Below are 21021 nucleotides of genomic sequence, written 5' to 3'. Positions count from 1 at the left end.
ATTGGCTGCCTCAACACATGAGCAGTTTAAAATCTATGATAGTTGTGATGAAACACGCGTTTTGTAGTTGGATAGTGTGGTCCTTTATGTAGCTACTTTTTCAAACACTCGACATCAGTGTACATCGATTACTGGATAATTTCACGAACCAGCAAATTGGATGGAATGTAGCTCGCCGTAACGGTAGCGACGATCGTAAACGAGAAAAATGTCCGAAAGTGTCGCTTTACCCGGCGCTCGAGGGAGTTTTGTGGAATTCTCTCCAACGAGGAATCGCGACACTGACAAGGAAAACGATGTTGCTGTTTTGAGCCTGCACCTGTTTTCGAAGGCTACTTTTGTATCTTTCGGGACAGTGAAAATAGGCACCTCCAAGTCGACAGCTCTGCGCATCGAAAACCCAACAGAATTTGCGGAGGCCGTGCTGACTGTTGACAAGATCCCATCAAGCAAAGGCTTTTCTGTGGACAACAACACATTCACAATTCGGGTAAGTTGTTCTAAGATCCTTGCATAATGTTTCGCAGTGGTTCTTCAACTTTACAACAGCCGGACATTTCATCAGTGACATCTGCACAATCTAATCAGCTGGACCAGATATTTTTTTTTACAAAAATGATAGATATAGATAAATATATAGATACCTGCGGTTGAAAAATAAAATCTACTTTTACCGCCAAAGAATTACTCACGATGAAGCTGCCAAATTGAATGATGTATGTCATGATGTGAAAAAACAATTGTAAATAGCACTGCGATTGATCCATTTTGTATTTATATTGCACTTAATTGAACGGTGTTTGTTTGTTTGTTTGTTTGTTTGTTTTCTTCTTTCTACCCACATTCTTGCTGCTGGAGGCTGTAAATTTCCCCAGTGTGGGACAAATAAAGGATATCTTATTATGCTTTTGTTTGTTTGTTTATTGAACATAAAACATATACAGTAATAATTTGACAGAAAATAAGGTAGATAAAAAAGTAAAAAGAAAGAAATCAGTCTTCATTCAACACAGTTATTATGTTCAAGGGAGTAGGATGAAGTAAAAAACGTATCTAGTCCTACCCCGTTATGTGTTTATATCTACTAAATCATTTTTATATCAATCAGAAAAGAAAAAGTAAGAAGAAAGAAGTCTCCATTAAGGCTCATACTTTACCCTTAACGGTGATATTTTTACAACTTTTGGTTTGTATCGGGATTATATACATCCTCACCCTGGCACTCTTGTGTCAATTTTCTCTTGTATTCATAATGGATATTTTAATACCTTTCTCTATTTATCAACTTAGTTCTGATTTATCATTATATTTAATGTTTAGAATTTATCATTTTGACTCTGGTTGATGTAGGTTGTTTGTACTATTTTTTTGAATTTGTTTTTGAACTCGGCAAGCGATTTACTCATTTTTAGGTCCGTTTCGAGATTATTCCACAGATTAACACCTTTGCTCGATACACTTCTTTGCTTGATGTTTGCTCTTGTTTTGAGTTTTTTGAATAAGTTGCTACCTCTTAATTCATAGTTGCTTTCTCGAATTTCGAAATTTCAAGTGGCCTGTTACTGAATCATTTAAAATGTTAAAATGTTGTCCGCAGCCACTGGGCTCTTATACCCTGACTCTCACCTGGACACCAACAGAAGAGGGTGGAATCAGAGAACTGATTGTCTTCAATGCCAATGGGATCGTCAAGCACCAGGCAATTTTGCTGGGAAAAGCGGAAGCCCCCCAAAAGAAAAAGGTACCGGTAATTAAAAAAATCCCTCACTAAAACATAAATACAAGGAAGAAATGCAACAAACATAGTAACAAAGTGGAAGCAAACATTACAAACTACGTAACAAATGATGCTCTTTATTGTTCTTGTTATTTTTTTTTAGAGGCGCTTATGGGATGCTATTAAAAAGAAGAGGGCAGTTGAAAAAGGATCTCCTTACAGGGGAAAGTGGTCGGCGCTACCCACCAAGATGGCTGCCAATAAAACGCTACATGTAACCTGGAAGCAACAGTATGAACCCCGGAGTCCTCTCGCTTCTCTCAATGATGGAAAAACCGGCAGAGACAAGTCCACTGGGGAGCACGGTCTCCTCGAGGGTTACTCTCTGAAATCCAAACCGCAAAAGCCTTTCAATGCCGTCCGAAAGCAATGGTCTTTGGCGAGCCAGGAGAATCACTCATCTCTTGTCTCGGACACAAGCGAGAAAGAGATGAAAGCGGGCTCGGGTTCTTTGGCTGGGAAGCTTGAAAACAAAGACCCGGCAAAAATACTTAAGGCACTGTCCCCCATTGGGACACCGGAGAGGCTCCAAAAGATCATGCCTCACATTCAGCCGGTGGGATGCACTGCTGCCGTGACTTCGCCGACGTGCCCGGCGGTATCTCTAAACGATGCCCTGGCACTCATCGACTCCGGTTTCGCTCTTGTCAACCGCAGCACGAAAGACTCCAGTACAAGTAGTGACTTTTCAGATTCCCTGGAGTTTAAAAGCGAGGATCCCGAGCGTTTCAAAGCCCACCCCGATAGCCCGGAAGAGTCCACGGAGCCGCGGCTTACTTTCTTTGTCACCAAAAAAGTTGGCGGGCCCAAAGCGGAAAACCCCGAGAGACCTAAAATATTGTCCTTCAACTGTGAGACGGTGATAAAAAGCAAAGCGCCAGTGACAAATTGTCAAAGTGGGCAAAGAATAAAGAAGTCGAGGCGGCGCCTGATGGAGAAAACACTTGAGTTGTCGGAAGGCAGCAGCCAGTGCGAGTCCGGCCCGGGGACCCCCCACCTCCCCGTAATAGAACCAGACACAAGGACGACTGGTTCCCTTGGCGGCGACAGCCAAACAGTCCAAGAATTTAATGGCAGACCAACGGCAAGACTCCGTGATGCTCAATTGCCCATCGGACCCGATGGAAGCTCTCCTCCAACTAGACCTCACTTGAGTTTTTCCTCCCCGCCCCACAACGTCGCTCCCGTGACATTCACGATCTCCTCCCCGTTACCCCTGGACCAGTCTTCTCCACTTCACTCCAGCAACACAAGTCATCCCCAACCTGAACCCTCGCCGGAAACGGATGTTCTTCCCCGGGCGGTCTCGGCGCAGGAGGACGTCTCGCCTGTGCGCAGCCTGACAAAGAGCAGAAAGAGGAAGAGTGAAGAATATTTGAGAGGTGCCACGAAGAAGGACGGCGGCGGGAAAAGCGAGCAGGTTAAAAAGAGCAAAACGGTGGCTTGGAAAAGTCAGCCCGTGAAATCAACGCAGGAGAGGAGGAAGTCACAGAGGCGGTCGATCAAATCGAAAGGTAGTTGGCGACGGCACACACAAGGCAAGGAGTGAATGTGCTGAATGGAAAATCCCCCCCCCCCCCCCCCACCGTCATAACGCTATTGTACTGCTGACAAAAATTTATGGACCATATATTTTATTTCCTTTTTTTAAAACATTTTTGAGGACCTGTTTTCTTTATTTTTGTGAAAGACTGATTGAGAGTTATTTTTATGCCCCCCCCCAATGCATTTCTCTGGCCATCATTGCCTGGTCACTCCCCCCCCCCCCCCCCCGTCATAACGCTATTGTACTGCTGACAAAAATTTATGGACCTTATATTTTATTTCCTTTTTTTAAACATATTTTTGAGGACCTGTTTTCTTTATTTTTGTGAAAGACGGATTGAGAGTTATTTTTATGCCCCCCCCCCACTTCCAATGCATTTCTCTGGCTATCACTGCCTGGTCCCCCCCCCGCCCCCGTCATAACGCTATTGTACTGCTGACAAAAATTTATGGACCTTATATTTTATTTCCTTTTTTTAAACATATTTTTGAGGACCTGTTTTCTTTATTTTTGTGAAAGACAGATTGAGAGTTATTTTTATGCACCCCCCCCCCCAATGCATTTCTCTGGCCATCATTGCCTGGTCCCCCCCCCGTCATAACGCTATTGTACTGCTGACAAATATTTATGGACCTTATATTTTATTTCCTTTTTTTTAAACATATTTTTGAGGACCTGTTTTCTTTATTTTTGTGAAAGACAGATTGAGAGTTATTTTTATGCCCCCCCCCCCTCCAATGCATTTCTCTGGCCATCATTGCCTGCCCCCCCCCCCGCCATAACGCTATTGTACTGCTGACGAAAATTTATGGACCTTATATTTTATTTCCTTTTTTAAAAACATATTTTTGAGGACCTGTTTTCTTTATGCATTTCTCTGGCCATCATTGCCTGGCCCCCCCCCTCCCGTCATAACGCTATTGTACTGCTGACAAAAATTTATGGACCTTATATTTTATTTCCTTTTTTTTAAAAACATATTTTTGAGGACCTGTGTTCTTTTTTTTTGGGAAAGACTGATTGAGAGTTATTTTTATGCTCCACCCCCCCCCCCCCAATGCATTTCTCTGGCCATCATTGCCTGGTCCCTATCCACCCACTAATCACAGGGCTCCTCTGTAGTCAACGCAGTATTAAAAATTGAAAGTTCATTTGTGATTATTAACCAATATGAAAACGGTGTGTATTCTCCACATAGGTTCTCCGCATGCAATGACAACATCCGTCAAGACCCTCACGTCGTCCGTCTCGACTCAGACGCAGCCAGCGAGCGCCAAACTCCCCCTACGAGGTATCACGCGGTCGACGGCGTCACGCACTTTTTCGGCGTGCGAACAACGAGTCACCAAATCCCCGCTATCGTTTTGTGCAAAAGGCGCCCACGCGCGGAGGTCACTCGGAGCAGAGCACGGCAAGTGTGTGAAGATGGCGCCGGTTGCCATGTCAAAGTTGATCTTTGTCAAAACGACTCGGACAGGTATTTGGCTGGCGACGGGTGTTTAAATCGTGCGGGGATTTGGCAAATAAGAAAAAGCGCCCCGTCGTGGTTTGCCCTAGCCATCCCCAGGCATCCGCTTCCTTTTGCCGCCAAGAACATGTTCTACGACGAGAGATGGATCGAGAAGCAGGAGAGGGCTTTCACGTGGTGGCTCAACTATGTCCTGACCCCGGATGATTTTAAAGTCAACACAGAAAGCACCAAGGGTAAGTTGAGATGTCACTTTTTTGCATAGATTGAAAGCGTCGCGTTTCATTTCAACTGTTGGGGGAGAATTTGACGTTCGTGATCGTGATAATTTTTGTCCTTGTTGTCTTTGTTGTAGTGAATGCGGCGCCTCTGGCAATGGGCTGCAGCGACAAGTTCCACGTCCCCAAAGCCCCCACCAAAGAAGAGATGTCGTTCAGCACGTACACCGCCCGGCGAAAGTTGAACCGACTCCGCCGGGCCGCCTGTCAGCTCTTCACCTCCGAGACGATGGTCAAGGCCATTAAGAGATTGGAACTCGAAGTGGAGGCAAAGAGGCTGCTCATCCGCAAGGACCGCCATCTTTGGAAAGATATAGGTGCCGCTACTACCGTCGGTTTTTAAAAAAAAATTCTGTCTCTTTTTTTTTTTTATTTTTTAATCCTCATCTTTTTTTTTTTTTTTTTTTTTTTATTTTTCAGGAGAACGTCAAAAAGTTCTCAACTGGCTTCTTTCCTACAATCCTCTGTGGTTAAGGATTGGGCTTGAGGTATGTCTTGGCCAGATTTTTTTGCTTTTGTTTTATTCTATTTTGAAGGAAAATTGTCAATATTGTCCCCCCCCTTTAAGTGAACGCTGAATATCAAACTTTATGCTTAGACGATCTTTGGGGAGATGATCTCGCTGGAGAGCAACAGCGATGCAGTGGGTTTGGCCATGTTCATCCTCCAGCGTCTTCTCTGGAATCCCGACATCGCAGCCGAGTTCAGACATTCAAAAGTTCCTCATCTTTACAAAGATGGTAAGAGTTTGTCCCCCCCAGGGAAAATCAAAAAAATATATAAATTGATAATTTTCCAAAGAAAACTCTAGTCCGACGTGCGTCCCTAGTTTACACGTTGCTTATTGTGCAACATTGTTCATTCAAGTAACCTTGAATACAAAGCCGTTAACCGGCGATCCGTGCCGCTATCTCCTTCCGTTCAGGCCACGAGGAGGCGCTGTCGAGCTTCACGCTGAAGAAGCTGCTCTTGCTGGTGTGTTTCTTGGACAAGGCCAAAGCTTCTCGCCTGATTGAGCACGACCCGTGTCTGTTCTGCGTTGACGCAGAGTTCAAGGTAGGCGCTTGATATTGGTCAACGATGGCGACCACTGCAACTGCAAAATCTACAGTCCTGCGCAATTGTGGGGAAAGTTATTCAAGGATAAATGACTTTAAAAATAGCAATGATGGATTGAACAATTGCAGTGGATAAAACTCAAAATGCCGAAATGAGTTTTCTCCGCAGGGTGTCCGGGCTCTCCCTTAGAGATAAGGTGAGAAGCTCGGTCATCCGGGAGGGGCTCAGAGTCGAGCCGCTTCTCCTCCACATCGAGAGGAGCCAGATGAGGTGGCTTGGGCATCTGATTCGGATGCCTCCTGAATGCCTCCCTGGTAAGGTGTTCCGGGCATGTGCCACCGGGAGGAGACCCCGAGGAAGACCCAGGACACGCTGGAGAGACTATGTCACCCAGCTGGCCTGGGAACGCCTCGGGATCCCCCGGGGAGAGCTGGAAGAAGTAGCTAGGGAGAGGGAAGTCTGGGCTTCCCTGCTAAAGCTGTTGCCCCCGCGACCCGGCCCCGGATAAGCGGTAGAAAATGGATGGATGGATGAAAACTCAAAATATTGAATGTTTAAATAAAAAAAAGTATGTGTTCCTATTTGCTAATTTTTCAATTATTTGCTAAAGCTAATAGTTTGTATTAGCTTGAAAGCTAATCCCGCCTCCACTTAGTCGGACGCTTTTCGTCATACATTGCGTGGCAGTGCTGAGGCGAAACTGGTGAAAATGTTCACTTGTCATTATGTGACCTTGAGAATGTACGATTACACCCGTGAGACGACTTACTGGCGTTTCCTTTTCAAAATATTGCTTCCTAAAAGATAATTGTTATTCCTTTTGTTTCATTTAGGTCTAGAGTTTGGATTTTGGATCTGATGTCCGTGAGCTAACTGTTGTGAATGCATTTTTTATTTTTTATTTTTAAAGACGAGTAAAGACTTGTTGCTGGCCTTCTCGAGAGACTTCTTAAGCGGGGAGGGCATTCTCCCTCGGCATCTCGGCTTCCTTGGATTACCAGTCTCTCATGTTCAAACTCCCCTCGACGAATTCAGCTACGCTGTGGTGAATTTGGCCGTTGACTTGAAATGTGGAATCAGACTCGTGTAAGTGACCGAATTTCAATGTCATACGTCGCTTCCATTTTATAGCTCCTCATTGGCTTGTTGTTTTTTGTTTTTTGTTTTTTTTCCCCCTCCCCCAATCTAGAAGGGTGATGGAGCTCCTCATAAAGCAGTGGGGCTTGTCGGCAAAGCTGCGACTGCCGGCCATCAGCCGCCTGCAAAAAATCCACAACGTGGATATTGCCATGCAAGTGCTCAAAATCAGGGGGGTGGACCTGAAGGATGAACATGGTAATTGCGCTCCGCCGTCTGAATCCAAAACTTGTGGATGGAATACGTTTGGCTCCACTGACTTCTACGATCACGGCGATGGGCATCTTTGCTTTTACTTCCAGGTTCCGTCATCGATTCCCGAGACATTGTGGATGGTCACCGAGAGAAGACGCTGAGCCTCCTGTGGAAAATCATTTTCTCATTTCAGGTGTGCATCCGACCCGCGGCCCGACAACGATGGAACGATTTTTGCAAATCATCTCGGCAATCTCTGTCGGTTAGGTGGAGGTGATTTTGAACGAGGGTCAGCTGAGGGAGGAGATTCTCTTCTTGAGGAGAACCCTGAGGTCAAAACGGACGTTGGCTTCCGTGAGGGCCGGCCGTGGCCTTGAGCCCAGTGCGCTCAAGACCAAGGCGCCGTATGAGCATCGCAGCGCTAAAGTCGTTCTGCTGATGGAGTGGGCCCGCGCCGTGTGCGACTTCTACAATCTGACGGTGAGTTTGCGAGATGTTCTTTTCACAAAGTCTGAATCGAGATTTTGCTTCGTGTCAAACTGTAACATTGTGTCAGTGCTGCAGGTTTTTGTCCTGGGACCGAATCAAGAACTCGTCAAGGGAGAACTCGCTGCCCGCCAACAAACGGATGACTCGAGTGTTTTTGTCGTTGTCTAGCTGGAGAACTTCACCGTGACGTTCTCCGATGGCCGCGTCCTCTGCTACCTAATCCACCACTACCATCCCAGTCTCATTTCGGAGGAGTCGCTCCGTCACAGCACCACCCAAACTGTCGATTGCTCGTCGAGGGGTCGCCTGGAGCTCAACTGCTCGGCCATCGACTCCGACTGCTCTTTTGACGACGCTCCCGAAAGCCCGAATGGTGGGTGTCACTTCACTCGAGACATTAAGGAAATGACTCGTGGAGAGGCGTTACATATCGCAGTCAGTGATTGGTTGATATCTGTGTTTATGTACGTACACCCGCTATACCAGGGGTGTCCAAACTTTTTGCCAAGGGGGCCAGATTTTATGTGGTAAAATGTCGGGGGGGCCGACCTTGGCTGACATTCTTTACATTGAACAACAATATTGTTCAACAAATTTTAGTAAGCCAGTCTGATTCACATTTCCATTTTTATTTTAATTTCAACAATCTTAAGAATTTCTTTTGGTTCATTTGAAACAGGAATTTGAAATATGACATATCAGTCAATATAAACACGGAGTGATGTCTTGTTAACTCGTGAGCGATGCCCTCTAGTGTCTAAATGCTATTACTCATTTAGTGAATGCTATTACTCATTTAGCCACTAGAGGGAAGCAGTACTCTATGAAACATCACTCACCAGTCGACGAGACCTCAGTCAATGCAACACGTGTTCCATTGCGCCCAACCTGCGGGCCAGACGGCACTGATTTTATGACAGGGGCCGAGGGCCGGATGAAATTCGACCGCGGGCCGGATTTGGCCCGCGGGCCGGACTTTGGACATGCCTGCGCTATACTGTTTTTTTTTTGTTTGTTTTTTGTGCTTAACCGGAACAGGCCCCGAGAGTCCCTCTGCGGAGTTTAAAAAGCTACTGGAAAACGAGAAAAGCAACTTTGGGCTGGTTAATGCTGCGGTGGCTTTCCTGGGCGGAGTGCCTTCCATGATCAACCCGGCTGACATGTCCAACACCATCCCCAATGAGCAGGTGCGCCGAAAGCACACTTGTATCCAAAACCAAATGTCGAGATTGGCACAGTCGCGCTTGGGAACATCTCGGCACTTGGATCCGCATCGCGCGAGCAAAGTGTAAAGTCAACTTGAAAACTGTCCCAAGGCGCAAGAAACCATTTTTATCTGTTGGATGTCTATTTCTTGGACAGGTTGTGATGTGTTACCTGTCTTTCCTGTGCGCTCGTCTCTTGGACCTGCGTAATGAAACCAGAGCGGCTCGGGTCATACAAGGTGCCTGGAGGACCTACAGAATAAAGAAGGACTTGCAAGTCTACAAGGTCGGTCACGCGCGCGTTGTCAAAAGGATATCGCTTGAAAATGTTCACGTCTCGGCGTGGAAATACACGGCGGCAACCCCTCGCTTCTCGTTTTGCGACGCAGGAGAGAAACGCGGCTGCCGCGAAAATTCAGCGGGCCGTCAAGCGTTTTCTTCAGCGACGCCGAGCCAGGAATCAAAACGCGGCGTCCGTGATCATACAGTCTGCCTGGAGAGGCTTTGTTATTCGCAAAAGACTGCGGCTGGAAAAAGAAGCGCAGCTGCGGGGCATTCGGAATCGAGCGGCCACAATCATCCAGGTGAGCTTGAGGCTTCGAATACGACTTGCATTTTATTCGCGGCACCCCCCGTTATTCTGCTCATAGAGTCAAACAAGGTGCAGGAACGCACAAATGCAGTGAAGCGCTGCCTGTTTACATGTCTTCATGTCTTCATTTGGAACCGATTTTCAGCCATTTGCTATCCCCCCCCCCACCTCTTTCACTCCTTAACAGCCATGGATAGGGGAGGTTTATGTAGTATGTCTCAGAGGAATGTGCATACCATTTTTTTGGGGGGGTGGGGGGTAAATTCTTAAACCTCCAATATGAAATTCCAAGAAAAACGGGGGTTGGGTCTACCCCCCCCCCAAAAAAATATATGTACCTGTGTATATATATATATTCATTCATTCATTCATCTTCCTAACCGCTTGATCCTCACTAGGTTCGCGGGGGGTGCTGGAACCTATCCCAGCCGTCTCCGGGCAGTAGGCGGGGGACACCCTGAATCGGTTGCCAGCCAATCGCAGGGCACACAGAGACGAACAACCAATCGCACTCACACTCACACCTAGGGACAATTTAGAGTGTTCAATCAGCCTGCCATGCATATTTTTGGAATGTGGGAGGAAACCGGAGCACCCGGAGAAAACCCACGCAGGCCCGGGGAGAACATGCAAACTCCACACAGGGAGGCCGGAGCTGGAATCGAACCCGGTACCTCTGCACTGTGAAGCCCACGTGCTAACCACTGGACTACCGGGCCGCCCTATATATATATATATATATATATATATTTTTTTTTTTTAAGTATTGGGGGGGAGGAATATTGAAATAAAATCTGCCAATAAATAATGATGTAAAAGCTAGAACTATTCTAAGCCGGTTTTACCAGTACAACGCAATGCGAATAGAATATTTGTGATTCCACTATAGGAAGGAATACCGTAAGCACCTTTTCTCAACAGCATCCATTTTGTCAGTTCGTCAAGTGTACGTACTGCAAGGGCATGTGGAATCAGTCATCAAATTCCCGTTTGTTTGTTTGCGCAGGCCCAGTGGAGAATGTTTTCCGCTCGGAGATATTACCAGCGAGTCCGATCCACCGCCGTTGTTGTCCAAGCGCGGTGGCGAATGAAGAGGGCTGCGTCGGCCTTTGTCAAAATCCGCCGAGCGACGGCTGTCTTGCAGAGATATTCAAGAGCTTGGATTCATGGGAGGAAAGTACGCACGCGCTATCTCCGCCTCAAAGCTGCCGCGGTGACAATGCAGAGAGGCTACAGACTGTGGAAAATCCAGAAAACTCAAAGGGAGAACCGTGCTGCCAGAGTAATACAAAGCGCATATAAGAAATGGCACGTGGAGAGAATGGCCGAAAGAACAGCCGCCGCTGTTAAGATTCAGTCTTTCTATAGAAGGCAAAGGTGCTTGCGTCAATACAGAAAGATCCAAAGAAGCGCTTTGCTCATTCAAGCGCACTGCAGAGGTCTCATTCAAAGATCCCGCTTTCAGAAGCGCACGCGGCAACACCAATCGGCCGTCGTCATTCAGAGCGCCTTCAGGGGGCATCGGGTCAGGAAGCAGGCCCTGAGAATCAAACGCGCCGCCGTCGTCATCCAGCGATGGTACAGGGCCTCCGCGAGAAGGGCTGCGGAAAGGCAAAGATTTGTCGAGATGCGCCGCGCCGCCAGGACCGTTCAGTTGGCTTACCGCAAGAAACGCAATCGCGACTCGCTGAAGAGACGACACCGAGCGGCAACCGTGATCCAGGCCGCGTTCAGGAAATTTGCCTGCCGATGGCGCTACCTCGCCCTCAGGAACGCAACGGTTGTCATACAGCAAAAGCTTCGAGCCGCAATTTTAGCTCGGAAGACAAAGGAGGAGTACGGCGCTCTAAGAAAGGCCGCGCTCACGATACAAGCCTACTGGAGAGGCCGAGCCGACAGGATGAGGATTAAAAAATACCACCGGAGCGCAACGCTTATCCGGGCCCACTACCGCCGACGCAAGGCTCAAGCGGAGTTCAGGTCCAAAAAGGCGGCGGCTGTTGTCATCCAGCGTCGCTATCGGGCTCACGTGGCCGCAAAGAAAACGAGGGAAGCGTTCCTGCGGAAGAAGGCGGCCTGCGCTACCATAGCGGCGGGATTCAGAGGCATGAAAGTCCGAGCGGACCTGCAGAAAAAGCACAAAGCCGCAACCGTCATTCAGTCGGCGCTCCGGATGTATTCCGCACGAAAACGATACAGGCTCCTTCAAAGTGCAACCGTTATCATCCAGTGCCGCTATCGAGCGCGACTCTGTTGCAGGGCGGAGCGACGCAAGTACGAGGAGCAAAAAAAAGCTGCCTTGAAAATCCAAGCCGTCTACAGAGGCTGGAGAGGAAGAGAAGAATTTAAGAAGAGGATCCAGGCCATTAGCTTCATCCAAGCTGCGTTCAGAACGCACCGAGTTCGTAAGGCTTATCTTGCCACCAAGTGCGCCGCGGTCATTCTTCAAGCGCGATACAGGGCCAAAATCCGCATGGCTGAACAGCTGAAGATGTACAGAAGGACGAAATCTGCCGCCGTTACCATCCAGGCCGCGTATCGTGGCTACCGCGCCCGCAGGAACTTTGCGCAGATGCGCCGCGTGGCCTCTAGCATTCACAGAAGGTTTCGCATGATCCAGGAGAGGAATCGATTCCTGGCTCTGAAGACGGCAACTTTGGCTCTCCAACGGCGCTACAGAGCGCTGTTGTTGACGAGAGAAGTGCGCCGGCAATACCTATCGAGGCGCAGGGCGGCCGTTTGCCTGCAAGCGGCCTTCAGGGGAATGAGAGCCAGAAGACTCGTCAAACAAAAGCATCGGGCCGCCTCGACTATCCAGAGAGCTTTCAGAGCCCGCCGCGAACACAAGAAGTACATGGCCCTAAAGTCTTCAGTGCTCGCCGTGCAACGTAGGTACCGTGCCACCGTAGCAGCCAAAGCTCAAATGCGACGCTACCAAACCATGCGCAAGTCTTCCATCGTCATTCAGTCGGCGTGCAGAGGACTGCACGTCAGGAAGGACGTTGCTCGTTGGCATCGGGCTGCCACTTTGATCCAGTCTAAGTTCAGAAAGCACCGAGAAGAAGTCCGATTCCGGAGCGCCCGTCTGTCGGCCATCGTCATCCAGAGACATTACCGGGCCTTCGCGCTTCAGAAACGGGATAGGGGATACTACCTGAAAGTCCGATCCTCCGCCGTCGTTCTTCAGGCCGCTTTCAGAGGTCGGCTTGCGAGAGGGAGGATCGGCCAGATGCACAGAGCAGCAACGGTCATACAGGCAAATTTTAAGCGGCATAAGCAGCGGTTGCTCTTCAGAAAACGGCGCCGGGCTGCCTTGGTTTTACAGCAAAGGTTTCGAGCTATGAGGGAGAGAAACTCGGAGATGAAGCGTTATCGAGAAGTCAGGAACGCTGCGATTTGTCTACAAGCGGCCTTCCGGGGAATGGAATCAAGAAAATCCATCCGACAGAAACACCGTGCTGCGACCGTGATCCAGGCCGCCTTCAGAAGTCGCAGACAGAAAGTCCAATTCCAAGCCACGCGTCTGTCAGTCATCACCATCCAGAGATGCTACAGAGCCTATGTTCTACAGAAAAAAGAAAGGGACTACTTCCTGAAAATCCGAACCTCCGTCATCTGTCTCCAGTCGTTCTTTAGAGGTTGCTCGGAGAGGAGAAGAATTGCTAAGATGCACAGGGCAGCCACTGTCATACAAGCAAACTTCAAGAGGCACCGGCAACAATTGCGCTTCAGGAAACAGCTCTGGGCTGCCCGTGTCCTACAGCAGAGATTTAGAGCCGCCAGTCAGCGCAACGTCGAGGTCAAACGTTATCGAGAAGTCAGGAACGCTGTGATTTGTCTACAAGCGGCCTTCCGGGGAATGAAATCAAGACAGTCCATCCGACAGAAACACCGTGCTGCGACCGTGATCCAGTCTGCTTTCAGATGCCGCAGAGAGCGAGTCGGATTCCAGGCCAAACGCTTGGCGGCCATCGTTATCCAGAGAGGCTACAGGGCCCACGTTCTTCAGGAAAAAGAGAGGGACTATTTCCTGAGAGTCAGATCCTCAATCATTTGTCTGCAGGCGGTTTACCGCGGTCGTTTGGAGAGAAGAAGAATTGCCGAGATGCACAGAGCAGCTACCGTCATTCAAGCAAACTTCAAGAGACGTAATCAGCAATCGACTTTCAAGAAGCAACTCTGGGCGATCTGCGTCTTGCAGCGGAGATTCAGATCCCAGCGACAGAAACGTCTTGAGGTCAAGCGTTATAACAAAGTCAGGAACGCTGCGATTTGTCTCCAAGCGGCCTTCCGGGCAATGAAATCAAGACAGTCCATCCGACAGAAACACTGTGCTGCGACCGTGATCCAGTCTGCTTTCAGAGCCCATCGTCAGTTGAAGCGGTACCAGAACATGAAATCATCTGCGCTAACCGTTCAGCGACGGTTTCGTGCTACCGCAGCAGCCAAATCTCAGAGGAAACACTTCTTGGAAATGCGCAGGGCAGCCGTCATCTTTCAGGCCGCCTACAGAGGCCGGCAAACCCGGAAGCACATTGCTCGGTTGCACCGGGCGGCGACGGCCATCCAGTCGGCATATAGGAGGCGCGTTGAGCTCGTCAAATTTGAGACCAACTGCGCGTCTGTGCTGCTCATTCAGAAGTACTACCGGGCCTTTATTCGTCAAAGGCGAGAAAGAAGCAAGTTCCTGAAACTCAAAAGGGCCACTGTGGTTCTTCAGGCTGCATATCGAGCTTACCGAGTCAGGAGGGACATAAGGCAGCAAAGTCGAGCTGCCACTTTGATCCAGTCGTCCTGGAGATGCTCTGTCCAGAGGCGCCTCTTCCTGAAGAGTAGAGCGGCAGCCGTGAAGTTGCAAGAGTGGGTCAGAGCAATGCGCCTCGGCAAAGAAGAAAGGGAGAACTACCTGCGAACGAGGCGGGCCGCCATCGCGCTTCAGACCCACTACAGAGCCTGGATTGTACGAAAGCGGGTAAGGATAACGGTCTCGTTCCTGCCAGCAGAAAGATCTAGATCGGCGGTGCCCGAGTCTGGTCCTCGAGAAACCCTTTTCAGACTTCTCTAGACGCACCCCTGATTCAAATGGTCAGCAAACTTGAGCGTCCTGATCTTTTGAATCAGCTATGCCGGTGGAGGAAAACCTCTGGAGAGGGGCTCTCGAGAACCCTGATCTCGATGATTTTACAAAGATTTCATTGTTTGTGTCATCAAGGAACTCGATGCCGCCAATGCACGGAGGAGACTTCATTTTGCCGCCGCAGTCTACCACCACCTCAGCGCTATTAAGATCCAAAGAGCTTTGCGAGCACACCGGGCCTTGGAGTCCGCAAAGAGACGGATCCATTCTGTCGTCGTGATACAAGTATGGTAGCAGCCGTCGGGTCTTGTGATCCGAATGAAATCTGGAGAAAACACAAAGTCCTTTTGGTCACCCTTAGAATCTGGTGCGAGCGAGGTTCCAAAGGAGACGCTATCTGGCCCAACGGAGGAAGATCGTGACAGTCCAGAGAGCAGTCAGGCGTTGGTTGGTCCGTCGCCACAATTCTGCATCGGTCATCCAATGTGCTGCTCGGAGGTTCCTCCTCATCAGGCACCAGAAGAAAGTGGAACGGGGCATCGTCAAAATTCAGGTTTTCCGAGTTTTCCGTTTTATGTCAACGTGCCGAGTACGCATCAGGAACGGCCCGCGAAAGCTGTTTGTTTCCCCCCTACCCGAGGCTCTATGGAGAGGACACGTCTCCCGCCGACTGAATGACAATAGCAAAGTGATCAAGTTGAGACGCCGCCTGCACGAAGTCTCCGCCGGCGCCCGGGAGGAGGACAAATTGCAGAACAAAACCTCATCCGCCCTGGACTGTATCCTTCGATACAGGCACTTCTCGTCCCTCCTCGAAGCTCTGAAAAACCTCGGTGAGCTTTCGCAAATCAATCAAGTCGTGTTTTGAACTGACTGAATTATACGGGGTTTCATGAGCGGCTCTTCGTTTACTTCAATAATTCGGATTATTGCTTTGTACTTTGAATAGTTTGCTATCGTCGCGTTTGTTTGCAGACAATACGCTCGTTGATGCTGGACGACGTACGTACGTTGACGTTATGATGTCGTGTACCTGCATTTCCAGAAGCGGCCACCAGGTTGTCGCCCGTGTGCTGTGAGCACCTGGTGGAGAGCGGCGCCACCGGCGTCATATTCACCCTCATCCGCTCCTGCAACAGGAGTGTGCCCTGCATGGATGTCATCACCTACTCCGTCCAGATCCTCCTCAATCTCTCAAAGGTACGGCGTCGACATCGCAGAATTTTGCTTTTAAGTCAGGGGGGCGCCCAAACGTTTCCATACAAAAATCCCAGTCGAGCACACGTGGGACGGGCGCGATCGAAAAGAATAGTCAGGATTGCACAAGTATCCACGCGCGATACGGTCGGGTGCTGCAAGGAAAAGACAAAATCCGTGATCTCCCTCCACCGTACGTTCTGTATCCAACAGTACCACAAAACCATTGAGGCTGTGTATTTGGTGGAAAACTCGGTGGAGACGCTGGTGAGCCTGATCCAGACATACCGAGAGAAAGCGGGAGGCAAAGTAGCAGACAAAGGCGCCAGCATCTTCACCAAAGCCTGCTTTCTCCTGGTTCTGCTCCTGCAAGACAAATCCCACGCCGTGGTCCGTTCCCACCAAAAATCATCATCAAAATCAACCGCTGTGACAAGATGTGTACAAAAAACTCCCTTTCGCTTTTCCAGGAGGCTATGAATTGCCCGAAGGTCTTGGAAAGGGTCACGAGTATTTACCGCCTCACCGTTCGCAAATACAAGATGGACGCGGAAAGAAATGTGGCCAAACAGAAGATGAACGCGCCAATCAACGGAAGCTTCTACATCCCAGCAACGCCGCGGAAATGCCAACCCGTGCCGAGGTATTTGACTTGTTCAACATCCAATTTGTATTTGGCGGGTGACTGACAATTGTTTTTTTTTTTTGTTTTGTTCTACAAGGTTCGCTCCGGACTGGGTTCTCAGGAAGGACAATCTTCCAAATATCGTGGATCCTCTCAAGGCCATCCGCATGTTGGCAAACACTCTCTCGATTGTCATGTAGATAGTTTTGAAGAGTTATCATATTTTTTTTTTTGTTTTGTTTTGGAAAGTGTTTTATGTACAGTAAACGTGATTTTACAGATACGTCTGTGTGGCCACATTAAATGCATTTCTGTATTATTTAGTGTTTGTGTGCATGGTTTTCCATCCATCCATCCATCCATCATCTACCGCTTATCCGGGGCCGGGTCGCGGGGGCAACAGCTTTAGCAGGGAAGCCCAGACTTCCCTCTCCCTAGCTACTTCTTCCAGCTCTCCCCGGGGGATCCCGAGGCGTTCCCAGGCCAGCTGGGTGACATAGTCTCTCCAGCGTGTCCTGGGTCTTCCTCGGGGTCTCCTCCCGGTGGGACATGCCCGGAACACCTCACCGGGGAGGCGCTCAGGTGGCATCCGAATCAGATGCCCAAGCCACCTCATCTGGCTCCTCTCGATGTGGAGGAGAAGCGGCTCGACTCTGAGTATCCGGGATCTCGTTCTTTCGGTCACGACCCATAGCTCGTGACCATAGGTGAGGGTTGGGACGTAGATCGACCGGTAAATTGAGAGCTTCGCCCTTTGGCTCAGCTCCTTCTTCACCACGACAGACCGATACAACGTCCGCATCACAGCAGACGCTGCACCGATCCGCCTGTCGATCTCCCGCTCCCTCCTACCCCCACTCGTGAACAAGACCCCAAGATACTTGAACTCCTCCACTTGGGGTATGATCTCCTCCCCGACCGGAGGTGGCACTCCACCCTTTTCCGACTGAGGACCATGGTTTCAGATTTGAAGGTGCTGATTTTCATCCCAACCGCTTCACACTCGGCTGCGAAACGCTCCAGTGAGAGTTGGAGGTTTTCCTTGCTTTAAAAAAACAAAACAAAATGGCTAATGTCTCCAATGGAAAAATTACCAGAAAGGCTTGAAACAGCAAAATAGAAACCGTATTTTATTATGCTGGAAGTGTTTTTTTTTTCTCTCCTCAACCAAAAATGTTACCAGTTACTCCGCAACTGACAGACAACATTCATTATTTCCGCGCCTATGTCGTCCCGTGTACTCGACGAATACACACGTTGAAGGTACTTTTTGACGGTGCTGCCCAATCGGCGCTCGAAAGCTTCACATACAAGTGGGCACGTGAAGTACTCCGTCGTTGCACCTCCGACGCATCCCTGACGTGCCGCTCTGCGTCGTGCCTGCGCTACACCTGAACTGGATACTCTCATCGTGGGCGGCATACAACTTGTTGTGGTTTCTAAATCTGAGAGTAACGTTGTGCTTGCTCATAGTCTCCGTTGTCACGACGCACGGCTCTGCAAGAAATAACCAGACTGTATAAATGCTCCTAGCTTGATTGCCGTATCGACAGTGGCTGTGAAGTGCCAGACGATAAATGCAATGGGTGTCGGTGATTATCAGATCCAGTCTTACGAATGTGTTACGATACTCACTGAGGCATCTCAACTCTCCAGTCCAGTCACCATTGATGCAGATCTTGTAGGGCCCCCCTTCCATGATGTGAGCAGCCTGGCAAATGTATTCAACTCGGTCATGATTCCGATATTCTTCTTGAACTTCATCCTTGATTGCTCCACCAACCAGGTTAGGTGGCATTGGACAAGGTGACTGAGCTGAAGCGTTGAGCAGAATCGGTGGTTACAAGGCTTCGTTTTTGTGTTATTTCGGTAAAACAGGCTTAGAATATTTAGCCTCCTAACTGCTTGATCCTCACTAGGGTCGCGGGGGGTGCTGGAGCCTATCCCAGCCGTCTCCGGGCAGTAGGCGGGGGACACCCTGAATCGGTTGCCAGCCAATCGCAGGGCACACAGAGACGAACAACCATTCGCACTCACACTCACACCTAGGGACAATATTAGAGTGTTCAATCAGCCTGCCATGCATATTTTTGGAATGTGGGAGGAAACCGGAGCACCCGGAGAAAACCCACGCAGGCCCGGGGAGAACATGCAAACTCCCCTTTTCATCATGATTGGTTGTTTTTTTTTAAATTATTTTTTTGTTAGTTTTCTGAGCAGCTTTGTTAGCTTTTATTACCTTCAGTGTTTCCAAAAAAACGAGTTTGAACTTGTACAGTACGTTATATAAACAAAGAAGTTGAGAGAAACACAAAACGAACTTACCGTTTTCAGAAAAAGACTCTCCCACACTACCCCACAGTAGCAGAAACAGAAGCATAAGCATATTCGTCTTTTTTTTCTCAAATGCATTGGAGCCCAGCTCTTTACTGATCACATTTTATGCTGACATGTTACAACACACTGTAAACAAAGGGGAAAGTACATAACTCGGATACAAACACTTCCCCCACCAGCAAGATCAATAATGACTCACAACTGCTGACGGGAACAAATTATTTCGTAACCTTTCTTTATATTTACTTCTATGACGCATTTTTGTTTTTCTGTTTTCTGTTGTATTGACACGTTTATGCGGAAAAATGACATGAATAGTGCTGCTTTTATTGCGAACCAAACACTTGGTAGTATTTGGGCCAGAAATCAATTTACAAAAGCAGCCTCAGTCCGTCCCATGATAGCAGACGCTATCGATAGCACTTTAATAGCACCCTCCTTAGTTTGTAAGGTGTAGGCAGGGATTACATTTAGATTTTATATGCACATGTAAATGGTTTTAAAAAAGGTACAATGTCGGGGTTTTTTTCGGCTAAAAACGCCTTCCTATACATGGTCATTTTTTTCGGCTAAATTTTTCGTCCAAAAACGCCTTACTATACATGGTCGTTTTTTTTTCCGTCTAAAAACGCCTTACTATACATGGTTGTTTTTTTCGTCTAAAAACGCCTTACTATACATGGTGTTTTTTTTCGGCTAAAAACGCCTTACTATATACATGGTCATTTTTTTCCGCTAAAAATCTCGTCCAAAAACACCTTAGTATACATGGTCGTTTTTTTAAACTAGAAATTTCGTCCATAAATGCCTTACTATACATGGTCGTTTTTTTAAACTAGAAATTTCGTCCATAAATGCCTTACTATACATGGTCGTTTTTTTCGTCCAAAAACGCCTTACTATACATGGTCGTTTTTTTCATCTAAAAACGCCTTACTAAACATGGTCGTTTTTTTTCGTCTAAAAACGCCTTACGATACATGGTCGTTTTTTCATCCAAAAACGCCTTACTATACTATGTCGTTTTTTTCGGGCTAAAAGCGCCTTACTATACATGGTCGTTATTTTCGTCTAATAAAGCCTTACTATACATGGTTGTTATTTTCGTCTAAAAAAGCCTTACTATACTATGTCGTTTTTTTCGGGCTAAAAACGCCTTACTATACATGGTCGTTTTTTTTCGTCTAAAAACGCCTTACTATACATGGTTGTTATTTTCGTCTAAAAAAGCCTTACTATACATGGTCGTTATTTTTGTCTAAAAAAGCCTTACTATACATGGTCGTTATTTTTGTCTAAAAAAGCCTTACTATACATGGTCGTTATTTTTGTCTAAAAACGCCTTACTATACTATGTTGTTTTTTTCGGGCTAAAAGCGCCTTACTATACATGGTCGTTATTTTCGTCTAATAAAGCCTTACTATACATGGTTGTTATTTTCGTCTAAAAAAGCCTTACTATACATGGTCGTTTTTTTCGTCCAAAAAGGCCTTACTATACATGGTCGTTTTTTTCAGCAAAAAACGCCTTACTATACATGGTTGTTTTTTTTTCGGCTAAAAAAACGCCTTACTATACATGGTCGTTTTTTTTCGGCTAAAAACGCCTTACTATACATGGTCGTTTTTTTTAGCTAAAAACGCCTTACTATACATGGTAGTTTTTTTGGGGCTAAAAACTCCTTACTATACATGGTCGGTTTTTTTCGTCTAAAAAAGCCTTACTATACATGGTCGTTTTTTTCATGCTAAAAACGCCCTTACTATAACGTCGTTTTTTTCGTCTAAAAACGCCTTACTATACATGGTCGTTTTTTTTCGTCTAAAAACGCCTTACTATACATGGTCGGTTTTTTTCGTCTAAAAACGCCTTACTAAACATGGTTATTTTTTTCGGCTAAAAACGCCTTACTATACTATGTCGTTTTTTTCGGGCTAAAAATACCTTACTATACTATGTCGTTTTTTTTCGTCTAAAAAAGCCTTACTATACATGGTTGGGTTTTTTTTTCCGTCTAAAAAAGCCTTACTATACATGG

General features: G+C 47.6%; 2 protein-coding genes across 2 annotated transcripts; one reads left to right on the top strand and one right to left on the bottom strand.

Moving 5' to 3' along the window:
* The first annotated feature begins 8 nt into the window (after window positions 1-8).
* Window positions 9-17842, top strand: LOC127605768 (abnormal spindle-like microcephaly-associated protein homolog). The gene is made up of 27 exons (XM_052073532.1): window positions 9-490; window positions 1598-1741; window positions 1881-3291; window positions 4522-4614; window positions 4699-4800; window positions 4881-5027; window positions 5147-5386; window positions 5490-5557; window positions 5668-5809; window positions 5995-6125; window positions 7039-7214; window positions 7318-7463; window positions 7568-7653; window positions 7728-7940; window positions 8118-8322; window positions 8988-9136; window positions 9312-9440; window positions 9544-9738; window positions 10753-14718; window positions 14959-15108; window positions 15185-15376; window positions 15464-15656; window positions 15869-16023; window positions 16234-16410; window positions 16491-16663; window positions 16743-16983; window positions 17681-17842. Exons 1-26 carry the CDS (start codon window positions 209-211, stop codon window positions 16843-16845), a joined length of 9168 nt encoding a protein of 3055 aa, XP_051929492.1. The 5' UTR covers window positions 9-208; the 3' UTR covers window positions 16846-16983; window positions 17681-17842.
* On the bottom strand, window positions 17754-19110 carry LOC127605833 (complement factor H-related protein 3-like). The gene is made up of 3 exons (XM_052073646.1): window positions 18971-19110; window positions 18281-18460; window positions 17754-18142 (listed from the first exon to the last, which is right to left on the bottom strand). The coding sequence occupies exons 1-3, from the start codon at window positions 19029-19031 to the stop codon at window positions 17949-17951; spliced, it is 435 nt and encodes a 144-aa protein (XP_051929606.1). The 5' UTR covers window positions 19032-19110; the 3' UTR covers window positions 17754-17948.
* Between the last annotated feature and the right edge of the window lie 1911 nt (window positions 19111-21021).

This window comes from Hippocampus zosterae, chromosome 8, assembly GCF_025434085.1.
Source record: "Hippocampus zosterae strain Florida chromosome 8, ASM2543408v3, whole genome shotgun sequence".
NCBI classification, from domain to species: domain Eukaryota; kingdom Metazoa; phylum Chordata; class Actinopteri; order Syngnathiformes; family Syngnathidae; genus Hippocampus; species Hippocampus zosterae.
Note: the sequence above shows the minus strand (reverse complement) of the source record. Positions and strands in the feature narration are given on the sequence as shown.